Source organism: Lutra lutra, chromosome 15 (assembly GCF_902655055.1).
Source record: "Lutra lutra chromosome 15, mLutLut1.2, whole genome shotgun sequence".
Taxonomy (NCBI): Eukaryota; Metazoa; Chordata; class Mammalia; order Carnivora; family Mustelidae; genus Lutra; species Lutra lutra.
Window position 1 is genome coordinate 27,189,348 of NC_062292.1, and position 16,772 is coordinate 27,206,119.

Below are 16,772 nucleotides of genomic sequence, written 5' to 3' on the forward strand. Positions count from 1 at the left end.
AAACACGGATACCTGGGTGGCTCGGTCAGTTAAGGGTCTGCCTTCGGCGCAAGTCATGATCTCAGGGTCCTGGGATCGAGCCCTGAGTTGGGCTCCCTGCCCAGTGAGGAGTTTGGTTCTCCCTCTGCCTCTGCCCTTCCCCCTTCTCATGCTCTTTCTCTCTCTGTCTCTCTTTCTCTTTCAAATAAATAAAATCTTGAAGGTCCCCGCTGTGTGAAATACACTTAGGTCAGATGCTTGGCGCACGTTCTTTCTTTTTGCCCCTAGCGATGCATTCATTCGCCCATCCAGCCACCCCACAAGTACTTCTTGTCGACCCGCCTTAGACCGGGCACTGTACCAGGTACTGAGGAGAAAAGAATGAGGTACGGTGGATAAAAAAGCCTAACCCTCTGAGAAATGTGCTAATATCTTTGTTTACAGAAGAAAAATTCTAAACTCAGAATGTTTAAGTGAACGTTGCCCAGACTCCCCACCAGTGTGAGCGGAGGAGGCAGAGTTCTTTACTGGACGTTTTCTAGTTTAGGGGTAGGAACATCAGGAAATTTCCATATGATCTCAAGGACGTGAACAGGAGGAATTTGTTCACCTGCTAACAGGTTGCAGAGGTGATATTCAGAGCACTGTTGGAATTTTTAGAGAATCAGAGAGACAGCATGTCTAATTCTAAGGGGTGACTGAAAAAGGTTAATCATGAGTGTACAGCACGGACCCTTTGGAGACAGTGTAATTAGGGATGAGGAGACAAAAAAAGGAACGAGAAGGAGCAAAGGGGAAGAAAGGGGATAGTGATTCCAGGCTTTCCATCACAGAAAGCCAGAGAAAGCCCAAATGGAAACCTTTTTAAACTCTTTTCTTTGTTCTTAAATTATTTTCTAATTATTTCCCTGGGATCATCTTCGAGTAGAGTGAAGATGTCTTCTACCTCCCCTGTATTTCCTGGCATAGCTTAATTAATACTTGATTGATTGAAAGATTGACTCACTTGAACCTGGAGTGAAATGGAGCTTTTTAATTTTCTTTTCTGCTGAACCTGAAATAGAGCATATAGTAATTAGGAAAAGATCCCTTGTTATCAGAAAGTTCCAGCTACAATGAGCTCTTTATAACTGAGCAAAAGGAAGGTAGGTGATAATGTGGGAGTTGATAAAGCACACCCCCTACTCCCTACTGCTTTCAATGATATGGAATTTTCTTGATCATTATTTCCACCTGAAATGAGTGAGTTGGCTGGAGGATGTGGCTGGACCGTGGGCTAAATGACAGGTCATTGTCATCAAAGTCCGGCCACAGATGTGACTGATGGTCACGTTTCTATGCTCTTCCTGGCCCCAGCTCTCTCTCCCTAATGACCTTGTCTGACTGATCCACATTTTTTCGAGATCTCTTCTTCTTTGGGACCCTCGGGTTAGGTGGCATGACTTCCTTCATTGATCCAACTACAATGCAGACTCTGGACATCCAAATGGAATGACACAGGTCAGGGCTGTGTTCTCATGGAGCTCAGCTCCCATGCAGGAAGACAGTCAATACATGTGCAAACTGAAGTTACCAGAATATTCTGTTCGAGTGGGAAATGTAAGGGTGGAAAGCACTACAAAGGTTAAGACAGGATGATGTGGGAGAGGTGGACTGGGGGCTGGGCTTCTTAGTCAAAAATGCCTCCTGGTAAGGTTCCATTTAGGTGGAAATGCATCTGAGCTGAGTCCTGACTGTTATGAAGTGGTCAATCATGTGAAGATCTGAGAGTCAGCGTACCAAAGAGGCACAGAAGGTCCCGAGGGGGTGGGCAGTCCTGAAGTCAGATGCATCCAGGACACAGTGAGTGAGAAAGGGGAGCAAGATGAGATTAGATGAAGGAGACACTTGTGGGATCTGGGAAGGGTTTGGACTTCACTCTACAGGTCTCAGGAAGCCATGGGGGGAGTGGCAGGGCGTGGAGGGGTGGGGATGGGGACAACATTGCCTAGCTTGGGCCGGGAGAACGGCCCATGGAGAGGGAAACAGAGAAGTAGGTACTGGTGGGGAAGGTGTCTTGGTAATCCGGGTGAGAGATGATGGTGACCTAGCCTTGGAATGGAGAGGCATGAATGGATTGGGGGTTTATTTTGGAGACAGAGCTGATAGTACCTGCTGATGAGGTGGGGATGGGGTTGAAGCAAAAGGGACCTCCTAATTTCCTGGGGCTTCCATAGCCAAACACAAGCTGGGTGGCCTGAAGAGCCAAAATGGATCTGTCTCCCATTGTTCTGGAGGTCGGGAATCTGAAACCAAGGTCAGGTGCTTCTGAAAGCCATGAAGGAAGGATCTGTTCCAGGCCTCTCTTCTTGGCTTGTAAAAGGCCATCCTCTCCCTCTGTCTCTTCCCATGGTCTTCCCTCTGTTCATGTCTATCTCAACATCCAAACCTCCCTTTCTATGAAAGACATTGGTCATACTAGATTACGGGCCCTCTTCACTCCAGCATGATCTCATCTTAACTAATCACACCTGCAACAACACTGTGTCCAAGTAAGGTCACATTCTGAGGTACTGGGGGCTAGGACTTCAACATAAAAATGTGGGGGAAGTGAGACCATTCCACCCTTAACTGGGGGAACCAAGTGTACAGTCAGTCTTCTGCTTGGTCTGAGACTGAAAGAAACCATCCCTTCATCAGCTATGAATTAGCACCTGTTGGGGGACAGGCATTGAACGAGGGTGTCACATTGAACAGAGGAGTACGAATCACTGGCATATAGGATCTTGCAGCTGAGGGCGAGGGAAACAAGTCAGCAAGTCCTGTGTATATTAATGTATGGAGAGAAAATATTCATATAGATGACTTTTTGTACTTTTCTGTATTCTTATCATTTTTCAGAGAAAACACATCATTGTAATACAGTAAGATAAGGACTGTGGGAGGTTAGTGGCTCAGTGAGAGCTCAGAAGAGAAAGAAAATGATGTGGGGCAGCTTAGGTGTGGGGGGGCGTTGAGAGTCCCAGAAGACCTCCCAGAGGAGGATGAGGGACGTGGTTCTCCTGTGCATGGGCCCAGGGAAGAAGGTGAGAAGACGTTCCGGGCAGATGGAATGGTGTGTGTCACCGCATGACAAAGGAAGAGAGCAGGAACGTTCTAGAGAATTCTGGAAGATGTGGTCATAAGGGTGGTGGTGGGAGATGAGGCTGGGATGATAGGAGGGACCAGCTCATGAGGGATTTGTCCTCTTTGCTAAGGAGCTGTGATTATCAGGTAAGAGAGGAAGAGCTGAAGAGAGGCTGAGCAGGGGCACATGACCACTTGCAGACTTCAGAAAGGTGAATTTGTAGGAAGGAGGAACCAGGAGCCAGTCTGAGGGCTTGGACAAATATGATCGCAATGGGGACAAGGAACAGGGCCTCTGTACTTCCCAGACCCCTTTCTTTGCCTCTCCGACCGCTCTCTGCCCTCTGTACTCACAGCCAGAGCTGCCCAGCTTAAACCACGCTTCACCTTGGACTCCTGGCCCAGGCTCCCAGGCTCCCAGGCCCTGGCCACCTCCTCTCCTAGGGTCAGCCTAGCTCTTTCTCCCTTCAGAGACTTTCCCTGCTGTCCTGACCCCTGGAAGGCCCTCTGCAGACAGCTGGATCCCCGCCTCTCCTCAGACCTCCGTTCAAAGTCTTGTCCACACGGGCCAACCAGTTAATTGCTTAGAGCACTAACAACACAGCTCGGTTTATTTGTGCCCTTGTTTGTTATCTACCTTCGCCCCGTAAGTAGTTTGACCACATCTGTGTCATGCCTGACTGGGTCTGTAGTGTCTAGGACAGGAACAATGCATGCTAGGAGCTCACTAATCCACTGGCAGAAGGAAAGAAAGAGCGAGGAGAGGAAGGACGGTGTAGTGTGGGGGTGAGGAAAGAGGCTCGTGTCCTGCTCTGCCCGGGGAGGGAGGGCAAATAGACTGTATCCAAGTCCTCATAATGCTGCTTCTGACGGACCCCTGTATGTATTTTAATTCTGAAATGGTTGCTTTGAAAAAGAATGATAGGGGCGCCTGGGTGGCTCGGTGGGTTAAAGCCTCTGCCTTCAGCTCAGGTCATGATCCCAGGGTCCTGAGATCAAGCCCCGCATCAGGCTCTCTGCTCAGCAGGGAGCCTGCTTCCTCCTCTCTCTCTCTCTTCTGCCTCCCTCTCTGCCTACTTGTGATCTCTGCCTGCCAAATAAATAAATAAAATCTTTAAAAAAAAAAAAAAAGAAAAAGAATGATAAGTGGAACAATTTAGAAAGAATCTTCTTACTATAAGAAAACTAGAGAAGGAGGGGTGGAGAAAACACTTTTTAAAGGAGACCCATATAGTCAAAGTCATGACTTCAAAACCATCCCAGTTCTAAAAAGACAAACAAAATCATTATGAGCTCAGGAGCTGAGGGATGTTCCTTCGGACCAGCCTGTTTGTTTGGAGTCAGATAATAAGGGCTCACAGGAAGGGCCAGGCTCAGCTCCGAGAAGCTCTACGTCTACCGTCTACTGACTCATTTAGTTTTCACAACCGCCAACTATTATCAAGTCCACTCAACAGATGAGAAAACTGAGACCCAGGGAGAGAGGGGAAGTGACCTGCCCCATGTGATACAATCAGTGAGTAGCAGAGCCGGGATTCCAACACAGGGCATTTGGTCCCAGAGCCAGCACTTGGAAGCACTTGGCTAAACCCCTTTCAGGTCAGAGGAGCAAACTCTCTAGGAGAGTTGTTGGCCTCATTGTGTGTGTGTTTTAATCTCTACCAACACTACCTCTTTGCTGCTTGTGTAAGTCAAGGATGGGCTAACTGCTTTAGCAAATAATCCTCAGAATCGGTGGCTTTACCCACCAAAGGTTTATTTCTCAGTCACTCCTGTTCACTGTGGTCTAAAGGGGCGTCCTGCTGGCAGTTGTTCACAAACACCTTCTTCTCGGCCAACCCCGGAGGCCTTGAAGTTCTCTGCTGGGTCCTCAGCGTCTGGCCAGACAAGGAGGGTGGGCGAACCTAGAGAATCTTGGGACAGATTTCAGGAGCCAGACCCACGTTCCTGTGGCCAGAACTCAGTCACGTGGCCCTACAAAGATTTAAGGGGACTGACAAGGACAGTCTAGCCTATGCCCATGATGAAGTTAAGGTGGGCATCTTGCCAAGAGCTGCCTCAGTGTTTTATTTTTAAAGACTTTCATAAGGGAGACCTTGGCAAGACGAGGTGCTGGGAGTCAGAAGACATTGGTTCTGGCCCTGACCCCACCAATGGTCAGCTGTGTGACCTCCAGCAATCACAGCCTCTTTTGGTCCCAGATTCCTTATCAATAAAGTGAGGGTACCCACCAAAAGGACCCATATCTGATTCTTCCCATTCAGAACGTCCCTATGATAAAGCATGGTTTTCTTATTTTTAATAATCACGGTGCCTTAGTCGTTTTTATATTGATGACCTCTGTGTGCCTTTGTTCAAAATTGCAACCATAATTATAACATTGATTCAGAGGGGAAAACCTATCTATTTTCCTCTAATCCTCAATATCTAGTTACACACCATAAGTGTATACACTGGAGGGGGGAGAGAGCTTCCAACTTTGCATTGGAACTAGTTACTTGAAACAATTAATTACACCAGGGAAAATACAGGTATATATTTCCTCATGCCTGGAACCACATTTAAGTTGTAAACACAGTTCTCCACAAGCAGATTATTGCTGTGATCTGACCATTTTTGTACAAAACAGTACTTACATCTATTAGAGGGTATCTGAGCATGGCAGGTTAGCAAGCTGAGAACCGTCAAGAAAATATATATCCAGAATGGCAGAGTTAACGACTGCTGAATGAGAGTCCTCTCCGTGCCCCCACTTCCAGAGCGCCCTGGTTTCTGAAGTACCTGGCATTATGGTCACCGCAGGGATTTTCCAAGGACTGCAGGGGCAAGGTTTGAGCAGACAGGGTTGGAGAAGCCTGGGGCTGAACAAGATATTCTGAACCTCCAGGAGAAATGGCAGGAAGTCAGGTAGAGGCTGATGAGATTCTTATCCTAGGAAAAATAAAATATGCCAGACTCGGAGACCTGACTGGGGACCAGGGTTGGAAGAGGAAGAGGGGAGCACAGCCAGGGACATGTCCTCACGGCCCTCTGCCCGAGAGCTCGCCCACCACACCCGTTGGAGAACACCCGAGTCAGGCCACTTGTCCCACCTTCCATGCCCACCCTCATCCCTGCTGCCATTTTCCGTGAATAACTGTAACCCTGCCTCCCACTCTTAGCCCCACCAACCTGACCTCCCTCACCTCCATGACACTGTTCTTTACAGAACATGGATCGATTCTGTCCCCTCATTGCTGAAGCCCTATGGCTCCTACAGGACACACCAGCCATTAACATGGCTTACAAGCCCTGTGGGGGTGGGGCCGCCTGCCCCATGGGCCTCACATCACCCCCTGTTACCCCCATTCACTGCCACTGCATTCAGCCACACTGTCCTTCACATCCTTTTCAGAAGAAGCTGTGGGTCCCACCGTTCATCTGAGAAAAAGCACAAAACACATATTTCCCTGTGTTTCTAGAATTTGGAGGGACACTTCATAACGTATTAACCACTGAACTCATTGTTTCCGGTTTAGAGGCATTTCACTGAAAAGGTGAGCACTGAAGAAAAACCTAGCATACCTACCTAGCATGTTGCCTGAAAATGCTTTAGATATGTTTATTCTGTGTTTTGAGACTTCTCAGACACCCTATGCCTTTGTCTTTGTACTGACCACGTTTTTCTAATTCAGATCTCAGTGAGGCCGTCCCCACTCAGAGCCCGCCCCTACCGCCATGGTGGGCACTACTCAATCACTCAGTAACATCACGGGCTTCTCCTCTGGTCACGCTTTCCATATTATACTTTCACACGTGTCTGTGGGATTCTCTGATGAGTCTTCTTCCCACACTAGACTTGGAGCACCAAAAAGGACTGGGACCTGGTCTGCTTGTTCCTGGATACCCAGGACCTGACACAGTTCCCAGCCTCTCAGAGGTGCTCCATAAGGAGTCATTGAAGGAAGGACTGAACAGACACCTGTCCTGATTAGAATTTCCTTTTCATTTCTTTCCTGTGACTCTTCTCCAGGCCAAGCTGCTTACTCATTCCCCTAGGCTGTTCTCATGTCCCTTCACACAAAGTCTAGAATTACAGCCACCGACCCTCAGACCAGCCATAAGCAGCAAGGTTACCCATGAAGTTCTTTTCATTTAAATGGGCTGGGGGGCCCATGATTCTTTGGTGGTGAGGATTGGCCTTGGAGATAAGGGAGGGGGAAAAGAAAGCTCAAGGCTAGAATTAGTCCATTGTCATCTGGAGATAACCCACTGTTTCTTCGATTGTTTTATAGTATTTTGTACTTTACAAAATGCATTAACTATATTGAGCTCTTTAAATCCTCACAGCATCATTAAGAGGAAACTCATTAACTTCATTTCGGAGCTGAGGTTCGGTAACTCACCAAGGTTACACAGATCGGCCCAAGGCTCAAACTCAGGTCTTCCGGCTCTGGGATCATTATGACCAATCAACACCTTATGTACAGACAGATTGAAGCCTCTTGGAAGAAAGAATGAACGAATGACTCTCTTCCCAGAGAGATACTACAGAGGATGTAAAGATGAGTCATTTCTGGTTATACGGAAACTGAACGTATTGTCCCTCCTCCCCTCTGTCCTCCCACCCGCCCCCCATAACAACGACGAACCAATCAATTTGGTTGGCTCCTATTTTTGGTTTTGGAGGAAGAGACTAATTATATTTCAAACAGTGTCAGCAATACTTGAGATCCAGCAAAACAATGGGGTCTCCCAGAGAGCTTTCCCAAGGCCCAAAGTGTGGCTCCTTTTGCAAAACAGTCTGTGGAAGTTCTAACTTTTAATTCATACCACCAAGGAGATATTTGATTGTTTCCTAGAAATGCTCACAATGTGAGACTCATAAATACTAATGAAACGGTATAGATTAGCAGAGCTCAGCGAGTAACCTGGGGGGCCTGAAAGAGAATTCTTAGATTAAAAAAATACAAAGAATACCTTCCTAATTGAATTTTCCCCAGACTGGGCTCCCAAATGTTAATGAATGCTCTCCTTGGCTAGATGGAGAGTAGACTCAGATGAGTACCTTCAGGAATCCAAAAGTGAATTATCGACTTAGCTTTCGCTTGAAAAGAAATCTATTTACTCAAAGGCTATTTTGGGGTGCCATGGGATAGACGAGTTTGAGACAAAGGTTGGGAGGGGTAGGAGGGCCTGGGACACTGAGTTAAACACGTAATTCAAATGCACGCTTCTATTTTGGCCAACTTAGCAACCTGAGTGAAATTTGCTTATTATATTTGTCTTTTACAGCATGATCCCTCGATAGTAATAATAACGCTCCTGGAAGAGGCTCTGTGTCCTTGTCCCTCATCACTGAATCCTAGCACCTGACACAGGGCGTGGCACATATTAGGTGCTTAATAACTGTTAGTTTAATGCATGAAGAGCTCTCTTGCTACATTTTCCAGAGCTGTTCTCACCCCTGTTCTCTCTTCTTGAAGGACATCCTCCTATTACAAAGCCCCCAGATAAACACACACCCTATAGAGACCCTCTCTACCCTGGCCACAGCCTATAGTCCTCCTCTCTCCCACCCTGAGGCCCAGGCTCACCAGGCACCCTGCTCTCCTGCCATGTTCTAGAAGTTTCTCTCCCTAGAATCTGTGCCCATTCTTTTACCCATGTTTCTCTGCCAAGATTATGCTCCTCTTTCCAGGTCCTTCTCAGATGGCTTTAACCTTCATGAAAACTGCCTTGATATTCTCCAAAGGCTCAAAACCCTTCCTCTCTCTCCCTGGCCAGACCCAAAAGTGGGCCCCTGATGCGTGTTTTCTCCCTGCAGGGACCAGTGTGGTATCTGGCAAGAAGAATTTGTCCACGAATGTGGTGGTGGTGGTGTCTAATCGGAGTCATAGAAATGCAGTCCAAGGAGACTTTGGTCCCGGGAACGTATACGTGCAGATCAAATTAGGGAGAAGTACCCAGAGCATTCCCTCAACAGGGCAGGACCATCCTTCCAGATGGGCCAGAAAACTCTGGGGCCAAACGAGGACTGGAGTAAAAGCTAAGGTGATGGCAAAGCAAGAAGGAAAAGCCAGAGAGACAAGTGGGTGGGAAGGAGCAAGGCAGCAGAGTGGCCTTGATGGCGGGTTCAAGGAGGTCCAAGGGTGTTTTCTCACTCAACAAAGAGGCTGTGGGCTTGAAGGTGTGTGGGCAGATCTGTGGCCTCTGATGTTCCCAGGGCCTCCGAGGGGCTCGGCAGAGCCTTGGGCAAGGGGATGTGACTTCTCAAACTCAACATACGACAAAGAAGAGCGTTCTAAGTTCAGGCAGTCAGAGGCTTTCTATAAACCTCCACCTGAGCAGGCCTGGATCTTTATTGTGTGTCTCTTCGTGCCTTTGTGAAGTAGGTAACAATGCAAGTAAATCACTCTGCAGCCTTTTCCCACAACGCACTGGGATAAACATAGAAGTCAATCCAGGGCCACACATCGTAAGAGTCTCTAAATCCTGGGCTACTTGCCAAAACGGGTTAATTCCACACAAAGGAGTAGGCTGCTCAGAGCAACTCCCGTGAGAGGCTCACCCCTCAGGGACCTGGAATCAAGTTTTCCAGAATCTGTAAGGCCAGCTCTGCCAGGCACTCGCCGTGTGACCTGTGCCTTGCGGGCTCACCTATAAGATGAGGGAAATAACCGTACCTGCTTCATTAGGTTGTGATGAAATGAATGGAGTCAGTTGGTGGGAAGTGCCTAGAACGGTGACAGGCATCTCAGGGCCATCCCATGGCACTACTTCATTTTCATGGACCAGATGGCACAGGAATAGGTACCAATGTATACAATTGAATAATTTGTATACATAACGCCCTAAGGGTGTGAGTCCACGTGCCAGCAGACTAGGACCGAGTTCAGATGGACTTTGGAAGAACACATGGGTACACGGGACACATATCGAGTGCTATCCAAGGAATCAGACATCTGAGGACAACCCCCCAAGGATAACCCCCTACCCAGGAGGAGCTACTCATCTGTGTCTCTGTGCAGCACAACAGAAGGAAGCCTGGACTTCATGCTGACTGTGAACCCAGGTCCCCCAGCCCTTTTCTCCATAGACAATGCACCATCCTGTTGCTCTCTTTAAAAATATAATTCATATGGAAATGATTGGAAAAGTATCAAGTGAATTACAAATATAAAGTAATATCGTCCTGAACTCTGAGTGTTCATTGCATCTCTGTGTGGCCTTAGACGTGTCGTCTCCCCCATACGGGGCTCAGATTCTTAATCTTTAAGTGAGAGCATTGGTTGGGATGATCCGTAAGGTCTCCAGCCTGAAAATTGATGAGTCTTTGATCTTTGGGTCTCAGGCCATGTCTGTACCGGAAGGTCTCGTGAATTTCCTTGAAACATGCTGCCATCCCAAGTCTTTAGACGTGGGAACCTGTGGATTCCAGAAGCAAAGGAGCCTTTAAGACCTCATACTTGAGAGCTGAGTCCTGAGACAGATGTAGAGAGGTGACAAGGGTATACCGGTAGAAGAAGGGCCCCTATGTACAAGCAACCAGAACAGCCCTGGCTATAAGTTGAGCTCAGGAGGGCAGCCAGGACCCCAACCCAGTTTCCAAACACGATTGCTGAGCAGCCCATAAGACTCCCTTTCCACCACAAAGAACAGGACCAGGCAGAGGAGGAGACTGGGGAATGTTTGGTTGAGGGACAGAAAGCAGAGATGAGTGTGATGAGAGAGAAGAAGGTAGAAACAGAGGGAACCAGCAAAGGGTCTCCCACTGCAAAGCTCAGCAAGTCCTCCTTGGGCACAGGAGTGGGATGTAAGGAGGGAGGACATGGAGCAGAGAAGAGAGTGTGAAGGCAAGGGTGAGAAAGAACAAGGACCACTGACCTCTTCACCTGGGGGGGGGGTCCAAGCCCCTTATGACAGGCGGCAAGATTTAGACATTTCCCCTTGTGCTTAAGCTTTAGTAACTATTGAAAACGGCAAGTTGTATTCAGAGAAAGTCACACGCAGCTGTGAGGAGTATGTGTTCAGCACCTATCCGGTGAGCTGCAGGGAGAGGAAATGAGAACTGCTCTTGGAGAGGCACTGACCCCTACCCAGAACACTGACTCTACACTTGGTTCATTTATCCAACAAATGCTGAGCACCCACTACATGCCAGGCCTGGTACACTACTAATTCTTGTACACTAAGCCCTGTATAGTGTGTATATGAATTAGTTAGTAGTTAAATGCATGCTTTATTTTGTTTATTGGGTTTCAACACCACTTCCGTGAACTCTGGAAATCTCCAATTCCCTCCCTTCTCCTATGCCTAAAAAATACGATGTTGTTAAATATCATAGACCATTCCCCCTGCATTTCTCCTGAATTATTTGTTTTGCTCTCTTCAGCTGCTGACACTGGCATGCCCAAACCCAAAACTGGAAGAGGAGTAAGTGACAAGTGGACAAGGCTGCCTCCTCTCGAGCCCAGGACTTGCTAGGGAGCTGAGAGCTTCCGCTGGCCCCAGTCTAGCCAAGCACCATGGAGAAAATCAGCTCCTTCTTCAACATCATCTGGGACACCATCTTGACCAAACACCAAGAGGGCCTCTTCAACACCATCTGCCTGGGCATCCTTCTGGGACTGCCGTTGCTAGTGGTCATCACATTCCTCTTCATCTGTTGTCATTGCTGCTGGAGCCGGTCAGGCAAGAATGGCCAACAGCCAGACCGAAACAAGGGGAAAAAGAGGAAAAAGAAGAAGGCTGAAGAAGACCTCTGGATCTCTGCTCAGCCCAAGCTTCTCCAGATGGAAAAGAGGCCATCACTGCCTGTCTAGTTAGGCAGGAAGCAGAGGTATCTCCCTCGGGGACCAAGCCACCTGCTAACTACCACAGGCTAGAGAGCCCTGATGTGAGGCACTCATGTCCACAGAGGAACTAACCAAGGGACAAAGCTGAGGCTGAGTGCCCCCACGGAGGACAGCCCGGGAAGAACTCGAGACAATCCTTGGGTACTGTCAAGGCAGCTACGTGTCCAATAGCAATGCTCGTTGCTCAGGCATGCCTTCAGGCATGCCTTCCACCTATCTCCAGCAAGCTCCAGATGCTAAAGCACAAAGAATGTCCAGACATTTTGACGTGTCTCTAAAATGCACACACATGCACACACATACATGCATGCACGCACGTTCCAGCAACGGGTATCTGGGCTAACGTATTCTGTTCATCAAATGGTCATTGAATATCTACTTGGTGCAAGTACATTATCTGCTCTCCCAGAAATGTCTCATGGGAAGGCCCGGCCAGATTCTAGCACACATGCACAATTATATAACCAGGAAGGTACCTCTGCACTGCCTACCCGTCTACCACTCAGGTCAGAGATATGTGCTTTCCTGTTCTTGTCCCTACATAACCTTTTACTGGAAATCCCCATCTTCGGACATTCCAGCAACCTGGTACAGTTCCCATCCCTGTATATTGACACAGACACGCCCAGCTCCTGTGTTTCCCATCTGGGAGGTAAAGTTCAAAGTGAGAAGGATCTAAATTCATTGAAAGCTCCATCTTATAACCCATGACAAGGTTCCCATTTCCTTGTGGGGCATCTGATGTTGTCTAAGACCTCTCTTTGAGATGCTACCCCCAGAACCACTCAGCAAGCTACCCTTCTCCAAGCACCAACAAACAGCTCTTGGTAGTGACTTCTAGAATGCTCTGGAAACCAGGCATACTCCATCCACTTCAGTGAACTCCAGCGGCGGACCTGGGCAGTGTCTTTTTTACAGATGGGGAAGGAATGCTCCACCTGAGTTAGGGATCTCCTGTGTAACCAAAGCAAGGAAGAAATTAAGACAATTTCCGGTGCAGTCTCCCAGAAGGCACACTGCAATCATGTTTGTAAGGTTGTACTGTATGCTGCCGAAGGGATACGGAAGTTACAGAGTGTCAGTGAAGGTAGAATGAAGCTGTGTAAAGGTTTATGCTTATTTATCTCGAAGCTCAGGCACGTGCCTTGCACACAGTAGGTACTTAGAACTGTCTGTGGTTGCTGTTGGATATGCAATGATGTTAAGGGTAAACGCATAATGCCTTACCGATCCCCCCAAGTGACCTTCTTTTCTGAGCCCACTAATTGCTACAAAGGACAGGAGGTGGGCATTGAATGCTCCCCAGAGTCCACCTGCAGAACCAAGAGCCAGGTTGAAGTGGGTGCCCTGAGCCCCATGATGACAGGTGGACGAGGTCCACAGGGAGTTGGGGAGAGTGTCCCCGCAGCAGACTGAGGTTGGGAGGCCGAGTTAATTCACTCATAGGACACACTGATTGGTATTTTGATTGTACTGTGACCATATTACAAAGACAGACTTCCCAAATTGGGAGCAGGTTGTGCTCTGAAAGGTCACTTGCATGCTCTGAAAGGTCACTTGCAAACCTGCTGGGTAGCTCTCCTGAAATATTTCCCCACGAAGGCCGTTCTGGGTGACAGTAAAATTGCAATTTAATGAACAATGTTAGCTAAACTTCGATAGCTGTTCTGCAAGATTGGGTTCGTGGACAAATGTGTGCTCTTGGCTCCCTGGGGCTCCCCCGTGCTCACATGCCCTCCAGGTAGACTCCAGGCCAGAGGGCAGGTGTCTGGTGGTAACCACTGCACCAAGGTCTTCTAACAAGTGACCCTGTGAGTCATAATTCCGGCCCTCGTGTGTTTTAGAACCAGTCACATCCACCTTCTGGCACCAAGGGGGCCCAAATGCCCTGACTCCTTAACCCCTTTGAGCAGAGAAAGAAGCACTCTCTACTTCTCTGTCCCCTTGTACATGGGCAGCCTGTCAGGGAACATCTAGCCATCCCCTTCCCATCACCCCACACCAAATGCCTGTGCCTCCCCATGCCGGCCACTGCCCACTGGGAGCAGCTGCCCTTCCTGCCTCCAACTCTCAAGCCCCATAAGATGGATGAGTTGGGGGAGACGCAGCACTGATGGCCAAGGCTGTGTGTCAGATGTGATGTAGGAGAGAGGATTGCTCCGATCGGAGGACCACACAAGGAACATGGTTGCCATGGCAACTGGCTGCTAGTTTGAATTAAGATGGCAGTTGGTTGTCATTGCCATGACAAGGCCTCTGTCTCAGGTGCAGTGCCCTGCTGTTTCCTAATCAAATGGATTTGAACTACCTCCAGGCGCGAAACACCCAGAAACCATCCTCTGTTGCTTCCATAGCCTCAGACTCAGGAGAGCCAGATGCTGCTGAACGAGGCTTAGGTTTTCTCCTCCCCAGCCTCTCCTGACAACCTCCACAGGGACCCTCCAACAATGCCTGGGGTACCCTAGGCCCCCAAACTTCTTTTGAATGCAAGGATCCATGCAAGGAACCCAAGGCAGTCATGGGAGCCATTCCCTGTTCTTCCCGCCCATCGTCATCTTTCTCTCCTGTTTTCTTCTTCTCTCATTCCTGCTTCTCCCAGCACCCCATCCCAGGTCCAGCCCTTTCTTTATTCCTCCTCACCTTTACTCCTTCTCCCCAGCCTCTTCCCCAGAACTACCACTGGCAGTCAGGGGCACCTTGGGACCAGAGCCTGCTTGGCCCATCTCGGAGACTTTAAGCTAATGGAGGCAAAAAGAATGATAAAGAAGAGGCTTCCTAAACCACCACAGGCTCGGGGATCGGAACAGCTCCAGCCAAACTCGGCCACCACCATCAGAGGTGGTCTTCTCCACACTGCTCAATGTATTTGCCTTTTTATTTCTTGGGGGGAAGGGACGGGGGGAAGGGAAAATGTAGAAAAAGGGTAGTCACCTTTTCAAGAAGAGTATAAATGGTCCAAGCTGTATAGTATTTGTCAGTATTTTTTTTTTCTGGAAAATTCAAACACATGCAAAAGAAAAATTTATTTAAATAAAAGACTTTGAAAATAAAAAGCTATGCCTGGCATCCTTACCTGTTGGCATCAGTTACTTTCTTAACATCAGATACTGCCCTCTCCCAGACATCACTCCGAAATGACAGAGGCAGCAACTCCCACTAGGACACAGAAGACCCGGCTGTCCCAGGATCCCTGACAAAGTTCTAGGTCAAAGGACCAGGACTAAGCTCTTGCCCCACTGCCTGCAGGGCAGACACCTCGGAGACCAGGCACCTGAGAGGTGCCAACTGTGGGAAAAACACTGATGCTGCCTGGAAACTCTTAGCATTCCCTTCAATGAGGTCAATCAATGTCTTCTTAAAGGAGAGAGAGGAAAATAGCAAAAACTAAGAAAAAAATCGACCTCTAAGTTAAACCCAGTGTTGGGAAGGGGAGAACTCCAAAGTGAAGTAGACACACAGATAGAGACATAGATACATACATATGTTCATAGTTCCAGACATAGGTACTTAGATACACACACACACACATAGCTAGCCAGCCAGCCAGGAAGACACACACACACCTATGTATAAACGCCCATCTCTTTTTCAAGTGGACCACAGCTTTGCACTGGTTGTGAAATGGAATGCTCCAGAGTCTTCCCTCGATGATACCAAGCCAGCCATTAAGCAGAAGCCCTCCAGACCAGTGCTATCCAGTAGAAGTAGAGAAGATGGGAATGTCCTCTATCTGCACTCTCCAATATGGTAGCATTCACCACTGTCCAATACGGTAGTTATTTAAATTAATTAAAATTAAATTAAATTAACCGTCCAGTAGGTGAGTTATAACCACCATAGTTCAAGCGCTCAACGGCCATGTGCGGCTGCCAGCTGCTGATTGCTTGGTGGGGACGAGGGTGGCAGAGTCAAACAGGCTGGTAAAACTCCGTGTTTACTGCATTTCAATGAGGGCCTAGAAGATGGGCCTATGGCGCCGGCTCCCCCTTGCTTTCTTTCCGCCCTGGTGGGCTGACATTTCCGTAGAGGTAGTTGATTCTTGGGCTCCCTTCCTCATTGCCACACCCTCACAACAGCCCAAGGAGAGTCTTCGTCCAGCCCTCTGTTCTTTCCTCCAGGACTTCCAAACTTTCCAGTACAGAGCAGGGACTGTCATCCAGAAACCAGCAGGAAGCAGCTGCTGCACACCTGAGGGGACACCAGGGCTAAAGGCCACCAGCCCCACCTGCCCAGGCTCAGCCCTGCCCGCAGCGTTGGGCATGTGGATCTGGACAAGGCTTTGAGTGTTCTCAACTCACCAGAACCCTCTGCGCTGGCCCCTTGTCCTTTGATTTTAGTATTTCTCCCCAAATTCAAAGTCACAGGATCACATGGACTAAGGAAAAAAAGAGTTCCTTCAATATAGCTGTCTGTCCCCATCATGGGTTCAAAGGGATGTTTTCAGAAACCTGTGATCCTTCATTGGGAAATGGCCATGCGTGCATGTATCTAACTCCCTCTTTGAGATGACTTACTCTGTTAGCATTTTTGGTTCTTTAGCAGATGCCAGCAACACAGAGTGTTTCTGGAGAGACTCACAGCCCAGCTGGGGAGACAGGCAAGCTAATAGACCATTACAGCCCAATGTGGTCACTGCTTCCACATTAGGCTAGGACTCAGGACTGAGGGTGTCCTGAATCTGATGCTGACTCCACCGTCCCCTGGTTATGGAATTTAAGCCATGACTTAATCTCTGTAAATTCTTACCTAAACAGGAGAGTTAATGATAGTCCTTCTCTCAAAGGGATGGGGACAAAGCAGCAAATAAGATAAAGCATATAAAGCGTTCGACACAGAGCTCTGTAAACGTCA

General features: G+C 48.3%; 1 protein-coding gene across 2 annotated transcripts in view; it reads left to right on the plus strand.

Annotated features, from left to right (window-relative positions):
- KIAA0040 (KIAA0040 ortholog) overlaps positions 1 to 14,974 on the plus strand; it is a 34,093-nt gene extending 19,119 nt beyond the window's left edge. For both annotated transcript variants that reach the window (XM_047704846.1, XM_047704845.1), the window contains one exon: positions 11,459 to 14,974. In XM_047704846.1, the coding sequence (XP_047560802.1) occupies positions 11,592 to 11,888 (297 nt within the window). In that variant the 5' untranslated portion in view covers positions 11,459 to 11,591 and the 3' untranslated portion in view covers positions 11,889 to 14,974. The remainder of the gene's footprint in view (positions 1 to 11,458) is intronic.
- Positions 14,975 to 16,772: the final 1,798 nt, after the last annotated feature.